The sequence below is a fragment of the Trichoplusia ni genome, chromosome 24 (assembly GCF_003590095.1).
Source record: "Trichoplusia ni isolate ovarian cell line Hi5 chromosome 24, tn1, whole genome shotgun sequence".
Lineage (NCBI taxonomy): Eukaryota > Metazoa > Arthropoda > Insecta > Lepidoptera > Noctuidae > Trichoplusia > Trichoplusia ni.
This window is the reverse complement of record NC_039501.1, coordinates 2,187,952-2,206,055: the sequence shown is the minus strand read 5'-3', so window position 1 is coordinate 2,206,055 and position 18,104 is coordinate 2,187,952. Positions and strand designations below refer to the sequence as shown.

General features: G+C 35.7%; 1 protein-coding gene across 3 annotated transcripts; it reads right to left on the bottom strand.

Moving 5' to 3' along the window:
- Positions 1-1,122: 1,122 nt before the first annotated feature.
- LOC113505167 (collagen alpha-1(III) chain-like) lies at positions 1,123-17,671 on the bottom strand. Of its 3 annotated transcripts, XM_026887743.1 has the most exons (34): positions 17,369-17,671; positions 16,572-16,652; positions 16,183-16,269; positions 15,936-15,962; positions 15,796-15,837; positions 14,604-14,684; positions 14,203-14,229; positions 13,877-13,912; positions 13,652-13,684; positions 13,324-13,350; positions 12,823-12,861; positions 12,669-12,683; positions 12,141-12,185; positions 11,839-11,874; positions 11,483-11,536; positions 10,217-11,161; positions 9,771-9,815; positions 9,215-9,265; positions 8,461-8,475; positions 8,016-8,057; positions 7,245-7,286; positions 6,397-6,429; positions 5,959-5,997; positions 5,574-5,627; positions 5,099-5,260; positions 4,492-4,518; positions 4,022-4,048; positions 3,906-3,932; positions 3,810-3,836; positions 3,639-3,665; positions 2,830-2,856; positions 2,091-2,117; positions 1,955-1,981; positions 1,123-1,501 (listed from the first exon to the last, which is right to left on the bottom strand). In XM_026887743.1, the coding sequence occupies exons 1-34, from the start codon at positions 17,465-17,467 to the stop codon at positions 1,340-1,342; spliced, it is 2,535 nt and encodes an 844-aa protein (XP_026743544.1). In that variant the 5' UTR covers positions 17,468-17,671; the 3' UTR covers positions 1,123-1,339. The 3 variants fall into 3 exon arrangements, with proteins under 3 accessions (XP_026743544.1, XP_026743545.1, XP_026743547.1); XM_026887744.1 differs by lacking the exon at positions 12,823-12,861; XM_026887746.1 differs by lacking the exons at positions 1,123-1,501; positions 1,955-1,981; positions 2,091-2,117; ... (4 more) ...; positions 4,022-4,048; positions 4,492-4,518 and having other exon boundaries at positions 5,109-5,256.
- Positions 17,672-18,104: the final 433 nt, after the last annotated feature.

Below are 18,104 nucleotides of genomic sequence, written 5' to 3'. Positions count from 1 at the left end.
TGTTTAACTGCAGAATAAATAAAAAAAACTAACATTGACCTAATCTTCTGCCTAACTTAGCTCATGACTACTTGGAATAACGTTCAAAGGAAAGGAAATGCATCTTCTCTTTAATAAATTTCTGAAGAACGAACAGTCTGGAGGCCAATTATACCATTTTTCCATAATCACATATATAATCACATAAATAAACTCTTACCCCTATTGGGCATAGGAACTTAGAATTCTTACTAATGGATACCTCAATTTTCTGCTCTTAGGTGGTTCAAAGTTATTTAATCTTTGCCAGGAAGTGGTATCCACATTTGGGGCTAGTCCAGTCCCACACAGAATTACAGTCATAACCTACAAGTTTTAAAGCCTTAAGAGTTAGAAAACTATAAAACCTGACTGAAAATAGAAATTTAGTTATCTTAAGCTTCTCACTTTGTTCGATCCAAAGCTATATTTTCGGTTTTCAATCTTCACGATTCCTTTGAATACCAAAAATACCTGCTAAGTGGCTGTTAAAGCCCTTGGTATGCGATGCCACAATTGTGATGACGAAATATCTTTCAAAGAGTATACCATTACTGTTATTGCAAGCATATAGATCAGATCTTGGTAAGACCATAGCGTTTAATATCGTCAGTGACGTGTGTCATACAGTGTGTGCTACAAAAATAGGCCACAATTGCCTTACAAACAGTACTCGAACCTTGAATTCAAGTGAAATACCTGCGCTTTGAAGTTTGAGCTTAGTCATGGTATGCTTTGAGTCTAGAGGCTAATCAGATGCATGTTTAACTATAGTTGGTAAATCGTGATTACAATGACTGGAAAGATCATTTGTACTTGGTTCATGGACTGAGCCAAAATATTTGTTTTACACCAGATAATTCTTAAGCCGTAAATTTTCCAATCTGGTAAGATTTTTCAGAACCTAACAGGCATCTTTCCATGAAATCTATAATCTACCACTTCTATCATGTAATTTAGATCAAATAACTACAATTTAAGTTCCGGAAAATTCAGTGAAGTGACAACAAGAAAGAAACTTTTCAAAATCTATCTAACAAAATATTGTTTGACAGAGAAATACTGCTTAGTATCAAAAATAGTATGCTGACTCATTATATAGCAATCTTAATGCTACTCTTGAAAGAGGCGGTAGGCGGTCCAGATAGACTTAACCTCTGCAATATAGAGGTTTTGTGTATGAGACGGATACGTGCACCTAAAGTCTATATCACGTTTTGAAAGTGCCTGGAAAACAACCTTGAAATAAAAACTCTTAATTTTGGAGTCCTATATGCCAAGGATCTTCAGGAAAATAAAAAACAAATTCTATTTTTGTAAGTTATCCGTAGTAATCATCTTGCCCTTCGTCATAGGCTCCTGGACCCTGCTGCGCGGGCCCTTCCGGGCCGTACTCGCCTTCCTGAGGGTACATGTCGTTCCAAGTTCTCGTGCTGCCTTGGTACGCGCCATTTCTAGTCTTCATGCATGAGAGTGATTGGCACTGAAAGAATTGATCTTTTCAATATTATTTTCCATACTAATTTTAACCTTAATGTCTTCGAAGGTACTTACATATTTCTATTTAAAAACACTATTTTGAAAGGCTGATCATCATTGAAAGCCTCATAATATGAGGGCTAACAATGTCTCATTTTTTAAGTTTTCCAATCATAGGTTAAACTACGCTTGATAAGGTCGGCCCTTGGATTTGTGAACATCTGGGTCATAACGAGTTCCTCTTAGTTTCAGAAGGCACGTTCCATTTAGAAATTCTGACAGCCAGTCTTACTAAGGGGTATCGTGTTATCCAGGTAGCAGGGTGGAGGAAATCAGATTATCGGTTGCCCTTTATAAAACACTGGTACTTAGCTAGATCCGGTTAGACTGAAAGCCGACCTCAACACAGTTGGGAAAAGGCTAGGATGAGTATTATTATTTTAAACATTGCACATACCTCTGCTTCACAATCCTGGCCATAACACTGTGAAAACAAGACAATATACAGTTTATACGAACTAAATATTTTCCTCAATTCCATAAAACCTTATAAAATAAAATACTCTTTAGAGAGTATTGGATTCTTCACATACCCGCGCCTCGCAACTTATGCCATCGCACTGAAAACAAATAAAACAGCATTCAACCGCAATATACTTCACTATGAATACTTAGAATATACCGTAAATTCTATAATAATATAATACTGCATTTATACAGTACTGGAAATATAAAATTTTAGACATAACATGGAAGAGAATGGGGAAGGCCTTTGCCCAGCAGTGGGATCTAAAACAGGCTAAATAAAAAAAGATAACCCGGGTTTTCAGGATTCCGTTCCTCGAAAGGCGAACTGGAACCCTTATAGGATCACTTCGGGTCTAACAAGACCCTTTTTCTCGGAAATGTTTGGAGATATGAAGCTAAAATTAATATCAAATACTCAAGTCTACAGTTCCTTGTAGCTTTGAATAAATCTATCTTTTAATTAAAATATGTTAAAGTCGCAAATTTTGGAATAGCTAGTGACTCAAAACAAAAATTTAGGTCTCCACGCCAAAACCTCGCGTAGGACGAGCTTTTGTCAGCAAATGAGTCTTGGTGCCCTTGTGCATGTGAGTGTAATATTTGTGATACCTCCGCGACACAAAGAACATAAGTGCGGGAGCCGTTTAAAAAAAATTCAAATGATATTAAATCATGAATAACTAAAATGTCGTTTATACATCTAGTTTTTTATTTCACATTCCCCAGTCCAATCTAATTGAAAGTAAAACTTCAATATAAAATCACAAAGCAATCCTGAAAGCAATAAAATGGTTAATGTTTTACCTTTGCTACACAATGATCGCCGATGCACTGAAAATTAAAAGTAAACTTTGAGTTTCATTGTCTTAGTGTGTTTCTCTTGAAGCGAAGTGAAGCGGAGTGGAGCGGAGTTGGGCGGAGTAGAGTGGAAGTTAGATGAAAGTTTCCATTAATATATAGTCTACATTTTGAGTTTTTATTATTATAAAGGTTCTTCAACGACTTATTCACTATAACATATTACATACACAACTAGTAGGTACATGGATAATCATGGTGAATTTGTCACTTAAAGAAGAACACAGCCTAAACATAAATAAACTATACAACTATGAGATCTGTTTCAAATTAAATTTTGAAAGATTCTTGATTGATATTTTTGCTGTCCACTCCGCTTTGCTCCGCTGTTATGAAACTCGCCCAAAAGGTGGTAAAACACGTGTTTCTTTAGTCTTCCTGAATGTTCTTGTATTTTATTGTTTTTTGAAGATATGTCGCAACAATTTTTATTTTTTAGTACGGTATTTATTTATTGATTCGGGATATAGGATTCGGCAAAGTTCTTATATCCCCTTTTATCAACCAGACATAGCTACTATTCTACCATTGCCATTTTATAAGTTTTTTTGTCATATTCATAATAATGAATAACAAATTACAATAGTTGTGTTATCCGTGTCCATTCTTATATAGAACAATGATGGATGGCCCCTGGTAGATACCCATTAGATTTTAGATTAAGGCGCAGTGTGTCCCGATGCCTTAAAAAAGGGCCGAAGATCTTTGCATGAAGTTAACCCGTGAATGAAAAGGGATATAAATATATAACATACCATTGCATTACATCCTGGTCCTGAACACTGAAAAAAGAAAATATTTAGACATAAAAATGTATTATTTTTACTTTGTACATCATCAAAATTCAAAAATTGTCTGACAATTACGCGCAAATTCGTATGCTTAAAATTTAGGAACAATTAAAAAGAAAGGTATTTTTTACTTACAAGAGTATGACAATTCGCACCTACACACTGAAAATAAAATACTAATAAGTATATATTACCTATTTAGAACTAACTTAAATAATACCATTTATATACCCCTGAACCGCATGTATCTCCTCGACACTGAAACGAATTAAAAAAATAAGATAATAAAAGATAAGTTTTTAAAGATTTCATTATTAAAACTTAAAAAAAAACGAAGAATGTCTTACCACCGTGTCACATCCCACTCTGGTGCACTAAAAAGAAAAAAATAATAATAAGCGGTTTGCGGCTTTGCGGTTCTATGTAAGGATATGTATGCACGAAGGTGCACGTTCGATCCCCAATGCAGACAAGCACCAATGCGACTTTTTCAAAATTATTTGGACTTTTTTCACTATTCTGACACCACTGACATACGGTACAGGAAAACTACGAAAAGAAATCTGGCTTCCAAAAAATTGGTTATCTGAAATGGTGAACCGGTAATGATCAAAGCTCAAGCCTTCTTTTTGTGAGAAGAGGCCTGTTCCCAGCAGTAGGACGTTTATAGGCTGGTATTAATACTATCATTATAGTGCTTATAAAAAAAAAGTACTACCCATTACTGAATTCGGGTTTTATCGCCACGATTGATGAAAAAGTTTTGCTTTCATTCATAAATTATTCCTCAATATTGGAGGGTTGTATAAAAACTTACCCTTGCCTGACAATTTTCTCCGTCACACTAAAACAAAATACACAGTTTAAGATTATATTGAGGAAATAACTGTGATGGACGAGTTCAAACTCCTTTTATAGTAAGTCTATACTAATATAATAAATGCGAAAGTATCTCTGTCTGTCTCGCTTTCACGCCAAAACTACTGAACCGATTGTAATCAAATTTGTTACACAGATAGTCTAAAACCCGAGAAATTACATAGAATCTCCACGCTTAAATGCAACACATTTTTATAAATATACATATTTTTCCTTGAATTGCTTAATGCAAAATTAATTTATTAATGTTAAGTATTACAGTCAATTATCTTGAAAAATATACAAATATCGTTGTGTTGTGTGTGATTTGTTTACTTGGGCACACAAACAACATGTTCTCCTGTATCGTTAAAGTTTACAGGAATTTTTGTATATTTACTGCTCGTACCAATAATAAAATTATAGTTCCCAATAAGGCCTCAGCAGCTCTCAAGAAGACCTTTGCACGTTGGACCTGTGTCCCCGTGCACGCCTTTAAAAAGGACCGGGTCTCTTCTCGTGAAGTTAACCCGTGAATGAAAGGAAATTATAATTGTAAAACCTACCTCTTTCTCACGCTGAGCCCTTGAACCCATAATGGTTTCGTACACAAGCCAATCTCTTTGATCAGTCAGAGTGATGTTCATGGTCCTCATAACAACCCTGAGAGCAGCCTCATCATTGATGACAGCTTTTTCTGTAGACGACGTCTCGTTGTAAGACTCTGTCTGAAAAAGTAGAAAGTGTTAGAGGGCACAAACCCCGCGTAGTCCAAGCATTTTGTGTGATCCACGAATGCTCGAATTGAATCATCTGGGTGACTTTGTGACTGTCACTTAAATGTTTGTAAAACTCCGCGCGATACAAGGATGAAATTTCTAAGTGCGGTTTTTTTAAATTTTTCTTTAATTGTCTCTGTAGTGGTTAGATGCTAGATTATTGCATATTATAATTAAATATAGTTATAATAGTTACAGTTATAGTTATAGCATAGTATAGTCATAATTAAATCAAAATATTTAACTAATTATATCAACTTACCGTCCACCCCAGCCTAGACATACTCTCGTCCACGACGGGAACATACAATTCACCCTGCAACCTCAAAGCAATTCAAATAACCTGCAATACATTTCTGTATTGCAGTTTATTTGAAATAAAAAAATAATAATAATCAGTACAAAAAATAGAAACAAAAGCGCTTTGACTGTGACGCCTTTGGACCTCTTACATTACATTGCTAATGTGCAAGAGAGACACTAATATAAACTTTATAGAGCGCTGTCACTCTCGCACAGAAAGTTATTTTTTGGATGTATCATTTCGCTCATTTTGATACTTATCGGCACGGAATTTACTAGATATCCATGCGAAAAGCGACCCAGGTTTAAGTATAACATAATAATATGAATAATGAAAAACTTGCTTCAATTATAAACTGTTGATTTTGGTGAGTTTTTTGATCCTGTAAGACAGACAATTTACAACTTTATAGTAGTTTAACAATATTTTAAATGTATAAGAAGGCTAACAGGCATGTAGTTATGACATTGCAATATTATTATGACGATCTAATGATGCAGGGAAGCAATGCCCTTTCGATAGATCTTAATTACAGAAATACAGAATTTAGCTACGTATCGTTTTATATAGCAAACAGATTTGATAATTTATTTTAACAACAAAATCGTACAAACGATTAAATGTAATTTATTTAACTTAAAATGACAAATCGAAAACCTCTTTTTCAAATCGGTTGAAAATAAATCATGTTATACGGGTCCCTATCACGAATAAAGTATAAAGTTCAAATCGATTACTGAATAACATAACAAAAGTAGATATAAAACCTCAAATACTATACCGTCACTCTGGCGAGTCCGTCGCGCGTGTCTGGCTGTCAAAACATTACATTAATCAGTGAAACATTAATATAATGGATCTAGATACGAATATAATAAATCAATTTGTAACTAATATATATTTATTCGAAATAGAAATGCTCTTTTTTTAAGTTAACCTGTACCATACTTGAATTAAAGAAACATACATGTTTTAGGTGATTCTTTTAAAAGTTTTATACTCGAAATGAAACTACGTTTACGGATTTTAACGCGATTTAATTTTAAATTTTAGTTCCCGACGTTTCGACACCTTTGCAGGTATCATGGTCACGGGCAAACTGCCCGCGATAAAATCCGTAAAAGTAGTTTCATTTCAGTTTTATAGGTACTTGTTTCAATCTTGCTAGAATCTACTTTTCATTTTTGACTAGGTACCCTGAATCAAAAGTCTCCTTATTCAGAGGTGCTTTAGAAACTTTAAATTGCCACTTCTTCTGGCTACCTCTCCTAAGTAGTATACTGAACAGGTACTAATGACGTCGCTGACAACTATCTTCTCTCGGTTCGCGTGACCCCTTATTAACGACTAGCTGTTGCTCGCGACTTTGTCCCCGTGGGTGAGTAGAAGATATAAGTTATGATTTGTACCCGCCCTGTTTTTTTCACATCTTCCATTGTATCTTCGCTACTATTAGTCGCAGCGTGGTGGTTTATAGCCTAAAGCCTTCCTCGATGAATGGTCTATTCAACGCAAAAATATTTTTTCAATTTGGACCAGTATTTCCTGAGATTAGCGCTTTCAAACAATCAAACAAACAAACTCTTCAGCTTTATATATTATAGTATAGATTAACTGTTATCAACTTACAGAATGAAATTTCACCCAACGTATAGGTGCTTTAAAATCATCCTGAAAAAAATACACATCAAGTAATAAGCCAAATTTTGATCACATTTTCAAATTGCTGATTCTAGCGGGTCATCCGTCTTACCGACTCCTATTGGTCATAGCGTGAGTTTCTTTTAAATGTTTAACAAAAAACACTTTTAATTTAAATATATTAATCCTATTAGCCGCTAATGCCGCAAAAATCAAAACCACCACGACAATTTATAAAATTAAATTATCGATCGAAAACTACAACACCATCGTAACATATACTAGCTACATTTCACACTTGGAACAACAAAGATAAAACAGCGGGATACCAGTAGTTTAACCCTAAATAAGGACAATTTACATTCTCCATAATAACTCAAAGAAAACGAAAGGGCCTTCATTTGACTGTCTTCGCTTCTAGCGATACCCAGAACTTACAATCTGATATTCAAACTAACTTCAGTCAAAGAACGAGCCGAGTCAACGATAGCCTGTCGGAGTCTTCGCCTTTGTGAAGCATATCTGGCTTATTACAAAAGATTTCGGTGTTTTGACCTTGGATTAATACAAGTTTGACCATTCTGAGCTTTTGAATAATACTTGTTTTACTGTTATCAAAATGTTTACTTCAATATTATAAATGTGTGTAGATTTAAGAACAAAAATTGTAAATTTAAAGGACTCTTCTTAAACTTTGTTAGTGTATAAAGGAATTTAAGGACTGCAATGACAATGTCAAGTGTGTTTATAATTACTTACATACTGTCGCAGACGCCTTATAAGTTCTTCTCTTGTGAGTTGCTAAAAATATGTACATTTTTCAATTAAGATCATCTTATATAAAACTAGCTGACCCAGCAAACGTTGTTTTGCCTAATAAATTATTTCTAGTTGTATGTATTTTTAGTGCCACATCATAAAAAATTTCGTCCAAAAATTAAAATATGTTTTTTTACTGTGAGCAACCCTTCACGCTTAGGGGTATGAAAAATAGATGTTAGTCGATTCTCAGACCTACTGAATACGCATACTTATAAAATGTAAAAATCGGTTAAGCCGTTTCAGAGGGGACACGGGAATTTTATATATTAGAAGATTACACCCGGTACGGAACAAATGTTCGGGGTCATCACACAAACATTTGTCCTTGAGGGGTCAGGGTCACTAATCGCATACCATGAGGCCAGTCGACTACGTTACTTACATGTTCAGTTGTTGTCTGTGAATTAAAAACGAAGAATCAATGTAATACCAAAACCCATGTACTCACATACCAAACTTAAGTTTCTAGCCGTTTTTGTCTCAGTTAAAGTGGAATTTGAATACAAACACATTTAAAACAACGATAAAATCTCTTATACTTATACTTATACCTGCCTGACTTTTAACAGTTTTAAAACTTTAGGGAAAGTCTAATTCTAGAAGCAGTCGTATTAAAAATTCTCTTCTCAAAAACTGGAAAAAATATGAATGTTTGATACTTTTTTTAACTTGTAGAACAGAAATATAAGGCAACAATTGCGCTTGATTTTGTTGATGTATTAAAATAAATCTATAATAAATAAAACACAGTTGGCAGTCCCCGAAATCGGAAATCTACGTAATCCGCCATTAATAACTTAATTATTTAAATAAATCTGTCTTCATCATTTTAATTCAGTTGCGGTATCTCCGTTATATGACCCGTACTATTTGTTTAACTCATTGTAAACTCGAATAAAAAAAGCATTATGATTTTAAATGTCACTGTTAATAAGCCGTTGCCTGTTCAGAAATCCTTGTAAATTGAAATATTTTCTAAAATAATAATTAAACAAAAAAATCATTTTTATGTGAAAGACGCGCTGAGGAATAAAATCCTTATGTTACAGGCGTTTTCAGCACATTCACGAATATACTAAGATTCAAAACAAACTTGAAATGAAATTCGAGTTTTAATAGTATAAGTTAAAACTTACTCTTTGCATTTCGATCGTTTTATTTCTGAGTGTTTCTGCCTGATTCAATTCCTGTGGATAAGAGTAAAATTAGATATTATTACTGTATATTAAAACACAGTAAACATTTATTATAATTTCTGTAGGGCTTTGATAAGATTTTAAAGCTACCTTAACGACTGGGATATCAAAGCACTCTACCTTAAAATTCTCAGATAACATCTTCTATGAGTAATAAGAATAACTAGGAATCCATTCAATCCCAACTTTTGAGTTTTATTATCAGTTTTCGTCACGTAGTGTTGCCAACGGTTCCTCCGGCTACAAATCGACGTGACGTCACGCGTAAGTTTCATTCACTGTAATTTGGTCAATTTATGTTTGCGGGACAAATTAAAAAATACGTATCCATTATTATACAAAAATCTACAAGACGGACACTGCAAAAAAAACTGTCATCATCCCTATTATAAGTAAATGATGAACTGCAAGAAAAAACTGTCTTTCTAATCATTGTTTTATAAAAATATAAATATACTACATTCGTCGTTATGATAGAAGTATTAAATCAACTCACCTCCAATTTCTTGTTTGCTAAATTCATCAAAAGGTTTCCAGTTGGCTGTAAACAATTTTCAGATTGTTCATTTCATATTGGTATATATTGGTCTTTATCTTCAATATACGCACGCACAGTAAGCAGAGAAGTTTTCCTTAATAATATTGTTAGCAAAGAATTTTATCAAGGCCGCTGTAGGCGACCTAAAAGCTAACGAAGTTAGCTCAGAAGGCTTATAAATTCTCACCATTAAGTCCGGTGATTCAGTTAAAACCTACGCTCATTCTAACTGCAGAGACTTCTAAAAGGGTTTGTAGAAGACAAAATTAACATCGTTCTGAACCAACCTGTTCAATAGATGAAAAGCATTTCATATCAAGTTAGTGGGTTAATAAAAATTCTTATTAAATTTTCTAGATGGATGAAAGTGTTACTGGTAGGCATATCAAACTGGCTCTACTTACAAATCCTGGAGGGCCTTTGGGACCCTTCCTGTTACGTCCACCTGGACCCCTGACTGGCTGGCGGTCAAACTGGCTGACGAAACCGGGCGGGAGACCACGACCTGGGCCTCCGTTTTTCCCTGGACCCCCTCCTCCCATACCAGGATTTCTCATTCCAGGCGGTCCCATACCAGGTCTCATTCCAGGCGGTCCCATGCCAGGAGGTCTCATTCCAGGGGGTCCCATCCCAGGAGGTCGCATTCCAGGGGGTCCCTTACCGGAGGGTCCCATTCCGGGTGGTCCCATTCCGGGTGGTCCCATTCCAGGAGGTCCCATTCCGGGGGGTCTCATACCCATACCGCCCATTCCAGGTGGACGACTCAGAGACGGTCTGTAACCATTAGGGTAATCTTTTTCCGAACCAGGTCCAGGCATGTTACCCATTCGGAGGGCCGATGGGTAATCCTCAGGTTCTGGTGTTGCACCAGGCTGTGGTACGTTTGGCGGTGGAGGTATATTACCCATACCCATACCCGGTCCTCCCATCCTTTTAGCTTGCGGGTAATTGCCTCCCGTAAACGCGGGATCTGGCCCAGGATTCATGTCATTTGGAAATCCTTCACCTCCAGCCATTGGTACTTTGTAGCCATTCGGGTAATCTTTCTCAGACCCCGGTCCTGGTATTTTCCCTGAGAGGGCCACGTTGCTTTCAGACGAATCACCATCTTTGCCTCCATTGGCTCTCGGGAAACCTGGCATATGTCTTTGTAGATCACCGTTGTTAAAGGCTCCGTAATTTAAAAAGGGCATTCCCTCATCTCCATTTCCAGTAGCGAAGTAATCGGAGCCTCCTGATCTAGCTACTGGTTTGCTGGCTCCTAGTCCCATTCCGTAGTGTGGGTTATATCGATGACCCATGCCTCTGTGAGGTGGCAGTTCGTGTCCCAGTGGGCCTTCAATATTGTCCTTGTAACAAATGAAGTTTAGTGTTTTTTTGCTGTCGCTGAATTTTTGTCTGACTGTTTTTAGCAAGTGTTGTTACTACCAAGTATGACGGCTGGGATTCGAACCTTCGACTTGACAGTCATGATCAGTAACCAAAGGCAAACTCAATACAATAAGTAGGGAATTTGAGTTATTTTATTTTTTGTTAAATTTCGCATGCCAAAGTTAGAATCTGCATGGAAGAACAAAGGTCCTTCGTGTATTTGTTGTACCTACATGCTAAGCAAACCTTAAATAAATAACTCTATTTTATTTAAGACTTTAAAATTATTATGTCTATACCTGAAACGGTGAGAATCCTTGTCTACGTGAGTCCATCCGTCTGCCTGAAGGTGCCTGGAAGGATGGAAAGTCTATGAATAAGCATTTTTCTAGCCAACATACGTTATACTACTTGCAGCAGGAATCTTCCCATATAGGAAAGTTTTGGTAATGACGTTAGCTTTCTCCCAATCGGAAACTTAAGTAACGTATCGTGTTGCCCAGGTAACTGGGTTGAGGAGGTCAGATAGGCAGTTGCTCCTTGTAAAACACTGGTACTTAGCTGAAACCGGTTTGACTGGAAGCCGACCCCAACATAGTTGGGAAAAGGCTAGGACGATGATGACCTTACTTTGATAAAGCCTCATTACACTTACCCTCGCATATGAATCAGGGCTCCAGTAAGCATTCATCTGCAATTAAATTAGAAAAGGGTCAATTGCAAGTTGCACTCACGACACTGACAATTTCGTAGATATAGGCAAAAAAATTACAATCCATCATTTTTTTGTTTTCTTATTCAAATATGTCGTTAATTAGTTCATGGTATTGTGACACGACCTAGGAATCATAGATTCAAGATATTTATTTAAGTGCAAACAGTGACTTTCTCTTTCGAAGATTAACGGATACCATCTAGGTCTCAATAGGACTTTAGACTGATGAACTGAATACTTACTCCGATGTTAGGTTTTCCCAATGGCGCTGGAGTGGCCCCTTGACGCTGTAAGAAGAAATATGTCCTTAGAACAAAACTAAAAAGTTTCAACAATACAGAATTCTGCCATTACTAATCCAAGGCGTTTTTCATGTTCTTTGATGTCTGGCTGGCGTTTCTTTGGTCTGTCTGGATCTTGAAAGGGATGGGACAAGTATAAAAATGTTGAAACTGAGTTTCCATTACAACCTTCTTTGAGGAAAAAAAAGGAAGCTGTAGAAGATTTTTTGCCGACCAAAAAAGCTATTATTTTTTTTAAATAGAATTAGTTTACTTATTTACCATGGCCAGCGATTCAACAAGCAAGCTTCGAAACCTTGCATTACGAGTAACAGACTGATAAAAATACAAATATATCTCTAAATACATAAATATATCTAATTATAGGTAAATTAAATCCAGTCACAGAACAAACACTTGTTCTGGGTGGGAATTGAACCCACGGCCTGCGGTACATCAGTAATTTGATAAAAATAACGAATCACTCACAGCTGCTTTCTTTTTCTGCAAAATTAAGATATTTAAATAAGGTAAAATTTGTACATCCGTGACATTTTTATTCAGATTAAAAAACAAAACTGGGGCGCATTCAATTGGTATTAAATGGAGCACTACCTTTAATTTTCATTAAATTAATACTTACTTCATACGCTGATCTTACTAATAAATGCTTTGAATATGCCTGAAAACATTAACATACTAACTAAGGTCTGAAGTCATAACAATCAAATCACACCACACTACACCAAAAATCGATAATACTTAAAACAGTTTCAAAAACCCGAAATTATTGAAATTATTATTTGAATTAAAATTATTTGATTTTGCTACTTACAGCTCATAAGAGGAAGTTTGAAAGTGGTACCGGTTGCAGAGAAACTACGAGGCAACCGGCTGTCATGGCATGTTATGCGGAGGAATGAAAATCATGTGTTGAGGAAGGCGTTGAGCATGGATGTGAATGGATATAGGGGAAGAGGACGTGCAAAGAAACGATGGATAGATTGTGTGAAAGACGATATGGCTGCAAAGTGTGTTTCTTGTGAGATGACGGACGATAGAAAGGTATGGAAAAAGAAGACATGTTGCGCCGACCCCAAATAAAAATAATTGGGATAAGGGCAGGGGAATGATGATGACTTACTGCCCATCTGTGAGCATCCTCCTCCCACTGAAAAAATATGAATAATTATTACCTTTTTTGACCCAGAATAGCCGAATGATTGAGGTCACATAAAAAAGCCACTGGGACTGTGTTTAAAATGAGCAAGGGTTAATCTCAGAGAGAGCTTAGACCCGGACTTATTTTTTCGCTGACTTATGAAGTTAGTTGCGGAGGGGGAAAGCTGATAGACTCTACGTCACGTGTTGCACTGTCTATCTCAGCAACACACTACAGTCTTATATTAAAAATTAGACCCCCTTGTCTGCTGTACAACGTATTATCAAATAATGAAGAAAATCGTACTTACATCTTTCATAACTTCGCCTGGTTGGAATTGGTCCTATGAATCAAGAAATAAAAGTTAAATCATGAAATAAACGAAAAGTATTTTCAGTTTTACGAATATCAAACAGTTAATAAAACACAGACCTACTTATGCCATATTTAATAATGTAATAAGTGCTTTTCTCGGTAGAATGAAGTATAGCTTAGACAAAAATTACTGGCAATTAGTTTATAAAAAAAAACATACGTTTTCTGCAGCCAAAAGAGTACGAAACTCGCCCCACTAAAAATAAACGAATACCTCTCATAAAAATTAACATAAACAAAATAAATTCTAAAAACTAAAAAACTTTAAGTCGGTGTTAAACTTAAAGTTGACATCAAAACTGCTTGAAAATGAAGAGCAAGGAGATAAATCAAATCTTTCATTATACGGAACCTATTTTGTGGAGTCTTACTAACAGGGTTGCGTTTCCGGAATCAAAACCATTTGAGATTGGATACGATAGAGTCCAACCAAAAACTATGCATTTATTGAATGTGATTCATGTCTTCAAATACCAATGGACTTACCTTTTTGGCTTCACTTAACCTCTCTGGCTGAAAAACAAACAAAGATTTAAAAGAATCCTTGATTTTGAACAATTTGATGATGAACCAAAAAAGTGGACAAATGTTTCAGAATTTCAATGATTTGATCCAAAAGGAAATGTACCATACAGTAGACCTGGCCTGAATAAGCTGATATCAAATAGAAACTCAATTTTTTTCAGGTTTCGAAGTACCATTGTTTTTTTTAAGGGAGCTATAGTACAACAGTTTCATTGTAGTGAAAATCCTTCGTTTTATACCTTTAATACACAGAACTAGTATTTAAGCGAAGTCTATTTTAAAACATTTATGAATTCCACATTTTCCAATAGGTCTGGTCAGAAAATTTACTCTAAGAAGTTATTTCAAACAATATCTCTCACCAATGCGTCAAGTTCCTTTGCATCATTCGGATTTGGTATCCCATCATCTTCAGGGAAAGGCTCTTCTATCTGTGCTTCAGCCTAAAATTACAAATAACTACGTGGGTAGGAGCTACGACAGTCACTCGTAGTATTCGTAGCGAGCAGTTGTCGTAGCACGTATTTCCGTAGGAAATGGTAAGCAGGATTAGAGTTATGTTAGATCTTCCTAGTAATCGTAGCACGAGTTTTAATAGCAAGGTATATTCTCCAAATACAGTATTTATAGCACATAGATTTTGTTGCAGTAGGGATGATGACAATTTTTTTTTGCACTGTAGTTTTTAGTATAATAATGAATACGTATTTTTTAATTTGTCCCGCAAACATTAATTGACCAAATTACAGTGAATGAAACTTACGCGTGACGTCACGATTGAGTATAAATTTTACTCTATCGTTACGCGACAAGCCACCTCTCCTAAACTTTAAGGCAGTTAATCTTTGTCAATTCTAGTTTTTTTGAAAAAGGAAAAAATACGTATCTCATACTTTTCAATTATCAAACTGAGGGACTAATGAGATTTTTTCTTTTTATATCCAGTCATCATCCCTATTATACTTATAAAACGGGGAATTCACAGCATGCGTTATGCGTAGCATGAACTATTCCTAGTACTTATAATAATCTATCCATATTCTTTTAAGGAATTTAATCCTTGTGTCTCGAGGGATTCCAGAAATATTGCACATGCACAAAGATACCCAGACTCGAAACAATCATTCGTAGATCACATTAATAATGCTTGTCGTACACCGATACAGCGACACGTCGCGCACGTAGTGTTTGACGAGGTGAAATCAACCACTCGGCTCTCCGCGCATTCAAAAAATGCAGTTTAACGCACGGATAGCTCAGTGGTTGAGGTCACCAAGCCTAACCCACAGAGCGCAACGTGTCGCGGGTTCGATCCCCGAGTAGGACAAGCATTTGTGTGATCCACGAATGCTTGTCCTGAGTCTGGGTGACTGTGTGCATGTGATTTGAATGTATTTGAAACTCCCCGCGACACGACACAAGGATTAAATTCCTTAATGCGGGAGTCGTTTTCTTTAAGAACTTAAAAACTGTTGGTAATGATATGGATTTCCTTGAAAGCAGTATTTTAACGTAAATAAACCCAAATTGTAGTCGTAGTCCTAAAATACTTACCACCATCTCGACGATGTTTTGATCAGCAGGGTTACCCCTTTGCTAAAAAACAGTTAAAATAGAAATATAATAATATCTAAAATTGTCCTTAAGCTATACTTGGACAGTTTTGTTTTTTTGCCACAAAATGCATAACTTACTACATTCTGGTTAAGGCGCACTCGATGCTGAAATATAAAAAAAAAATATTACTATCCCTAACTTTACATCAGAGAAGTAAATTTATGCCACGATTTATTGATGATATTCAAAGGTGAGATTCTTTTCTTTATACTTATTACTACTTAAAAGGATCAATATTACTGCTAAATACTAGTAAACACATAATACCTAAATAAACTAAAAAAAAAATTGTTGTTGATGACACATCATATATTAGGTACTTACCGGAGGTAACCCGTTATAAGGCATGTTGTCTGGATGTTGAAAGTTGCCGTAAGGATCCAGTTTATAACCATTTGGGTGGAAATTATACTGAAATAATAATTAGATATCATTAAATAAATATATTTATGTCATCGCCTGCCCCTTCCTCTTTTTTTATATATATAAAAATGAATTGCTGTTGCTATCTCGCTAAATTTCGAGAATGGCTGAACCGATTTGGATCATTTTAGTCTTGAAATATTGATGAAAGTCCAGGGAAGGTTTAAATGGTGATGAAATATGGCAAATTTTAATAAAATTGTCTGCATTATTATCATCAACTGTTACTAAGTAAATAAATGTTAGCGATCTAATAAATTGTCTCTTAAGAAGATATTCTTGGTTCTCACCCTCCCCGTAGCAGTAGACTCGTGGTGAGGCGCTCTGTGGTGGGGGTTGGGATTATATGGGTTTCTACCCAACCCCATGCTCTGAAAAAAGAGAAAGCAAGACGTAAAGACCCTTGTCCCCGTAGATAAACAAGACAAAAATCGGACGAAGAATCATCAGTCTACAATATACTTTATAATTTTATATTTATTAAGTTTGAGATGTAATTCCACTCATGTAATTTTCTATTGCGTTTATTTTGATCTAGTGTATTGTACAAACGTCTTGTCAGCCATTTTACTTTTTAATACGAAGGCAAAAAATTCAAATACGTTAAGATTCAGAGAATACAAATTAAAAAATATTTTTCTACATATTTATAATTTGGTTTTTGGCCACTTTCAGATATATCTTTCTTTTTTAAGTAAAAAATAACAAGAAAACCGAAAGGCGACCCAAAACTTGTCGAACGATCCGCGAAGTTACGCGTGAGTGAACTATTATTAAATAAATAATTAGGTATGAATTTGCCTCACGAAAGTTATTAAATGATTCGTCAGTGTCTTCTTATCGTATGGTTGATCTACCACCTCATGTCAGAGTTTTTAAACCTTTCGACCTTTGTCAGTTTTGAACCCGATCCCTCAGATGTGGTAGTTTCTCAAAGAGGACCTTTGACTTGGCTGTTCGATAGTCATACCACTAGACTCTAACCGGAATTATAAAACTATGGAGACAATAATAAAAACACATTCACAACAAACTTATTCTGGATAGTCCTACTCAAATACTTCAAGAAAACATTAGTAAATCTTACCCGGATATCATCTTCATCCATAAACGCTGGGTAATCTCCAGTACTGACGAAAACAGCCTTGAAGACAACTATAACTATCACACATATTGTTCTACCCATGTCTGACTTGGCACTGAATTAAAAACCCATAAAGTGCAAGCAGAACTAACTGGTATATAATTGCTCTGATGATGGGAAACAGATAAAATGGATACCCATTCGTATTTGCTTTAAGAAGCTGTGTAGAAGGCTTAGCAATGTAAAACTACACTCTCCTGCTGCTACTTACTTTGACTGCACGGACAGCCGAGCGGTTGAGGTCACCACGCCAAATCCCCGCGGATCATACAAATGCTTGTCCTACACAAGCATTAGCGTGATCCACGAATGCTTGTTCTGAGTCTGGGTGTCATTGTGCATGTGATTTGTACGTTTGTGAAATCCCCCGCGACGCAAATATTAAATTCCTTACAGTGGAAGTAGTTCTTTTTAAAAAAAAGAAGACCCCTTAAAAAAAAGAAAAGGAATAAAATGAAATGAAATGAAATTATTTATTCTGCAAATAGGATATTTTATCACTTTTACATGTCTTTTTTGAGAACGATGGACCCGACATTTCCTAGCTGACTACCCTAAGCAGAAATGTCGAAACAAACTCAGGGGTCGCAGTCTCTTTTAAAGTCCAGACAATTTTCAAATTCGAGTGTATAAACTAATGCAGAGTATTTCAATAAATTGATAATATACCTGCATAAGG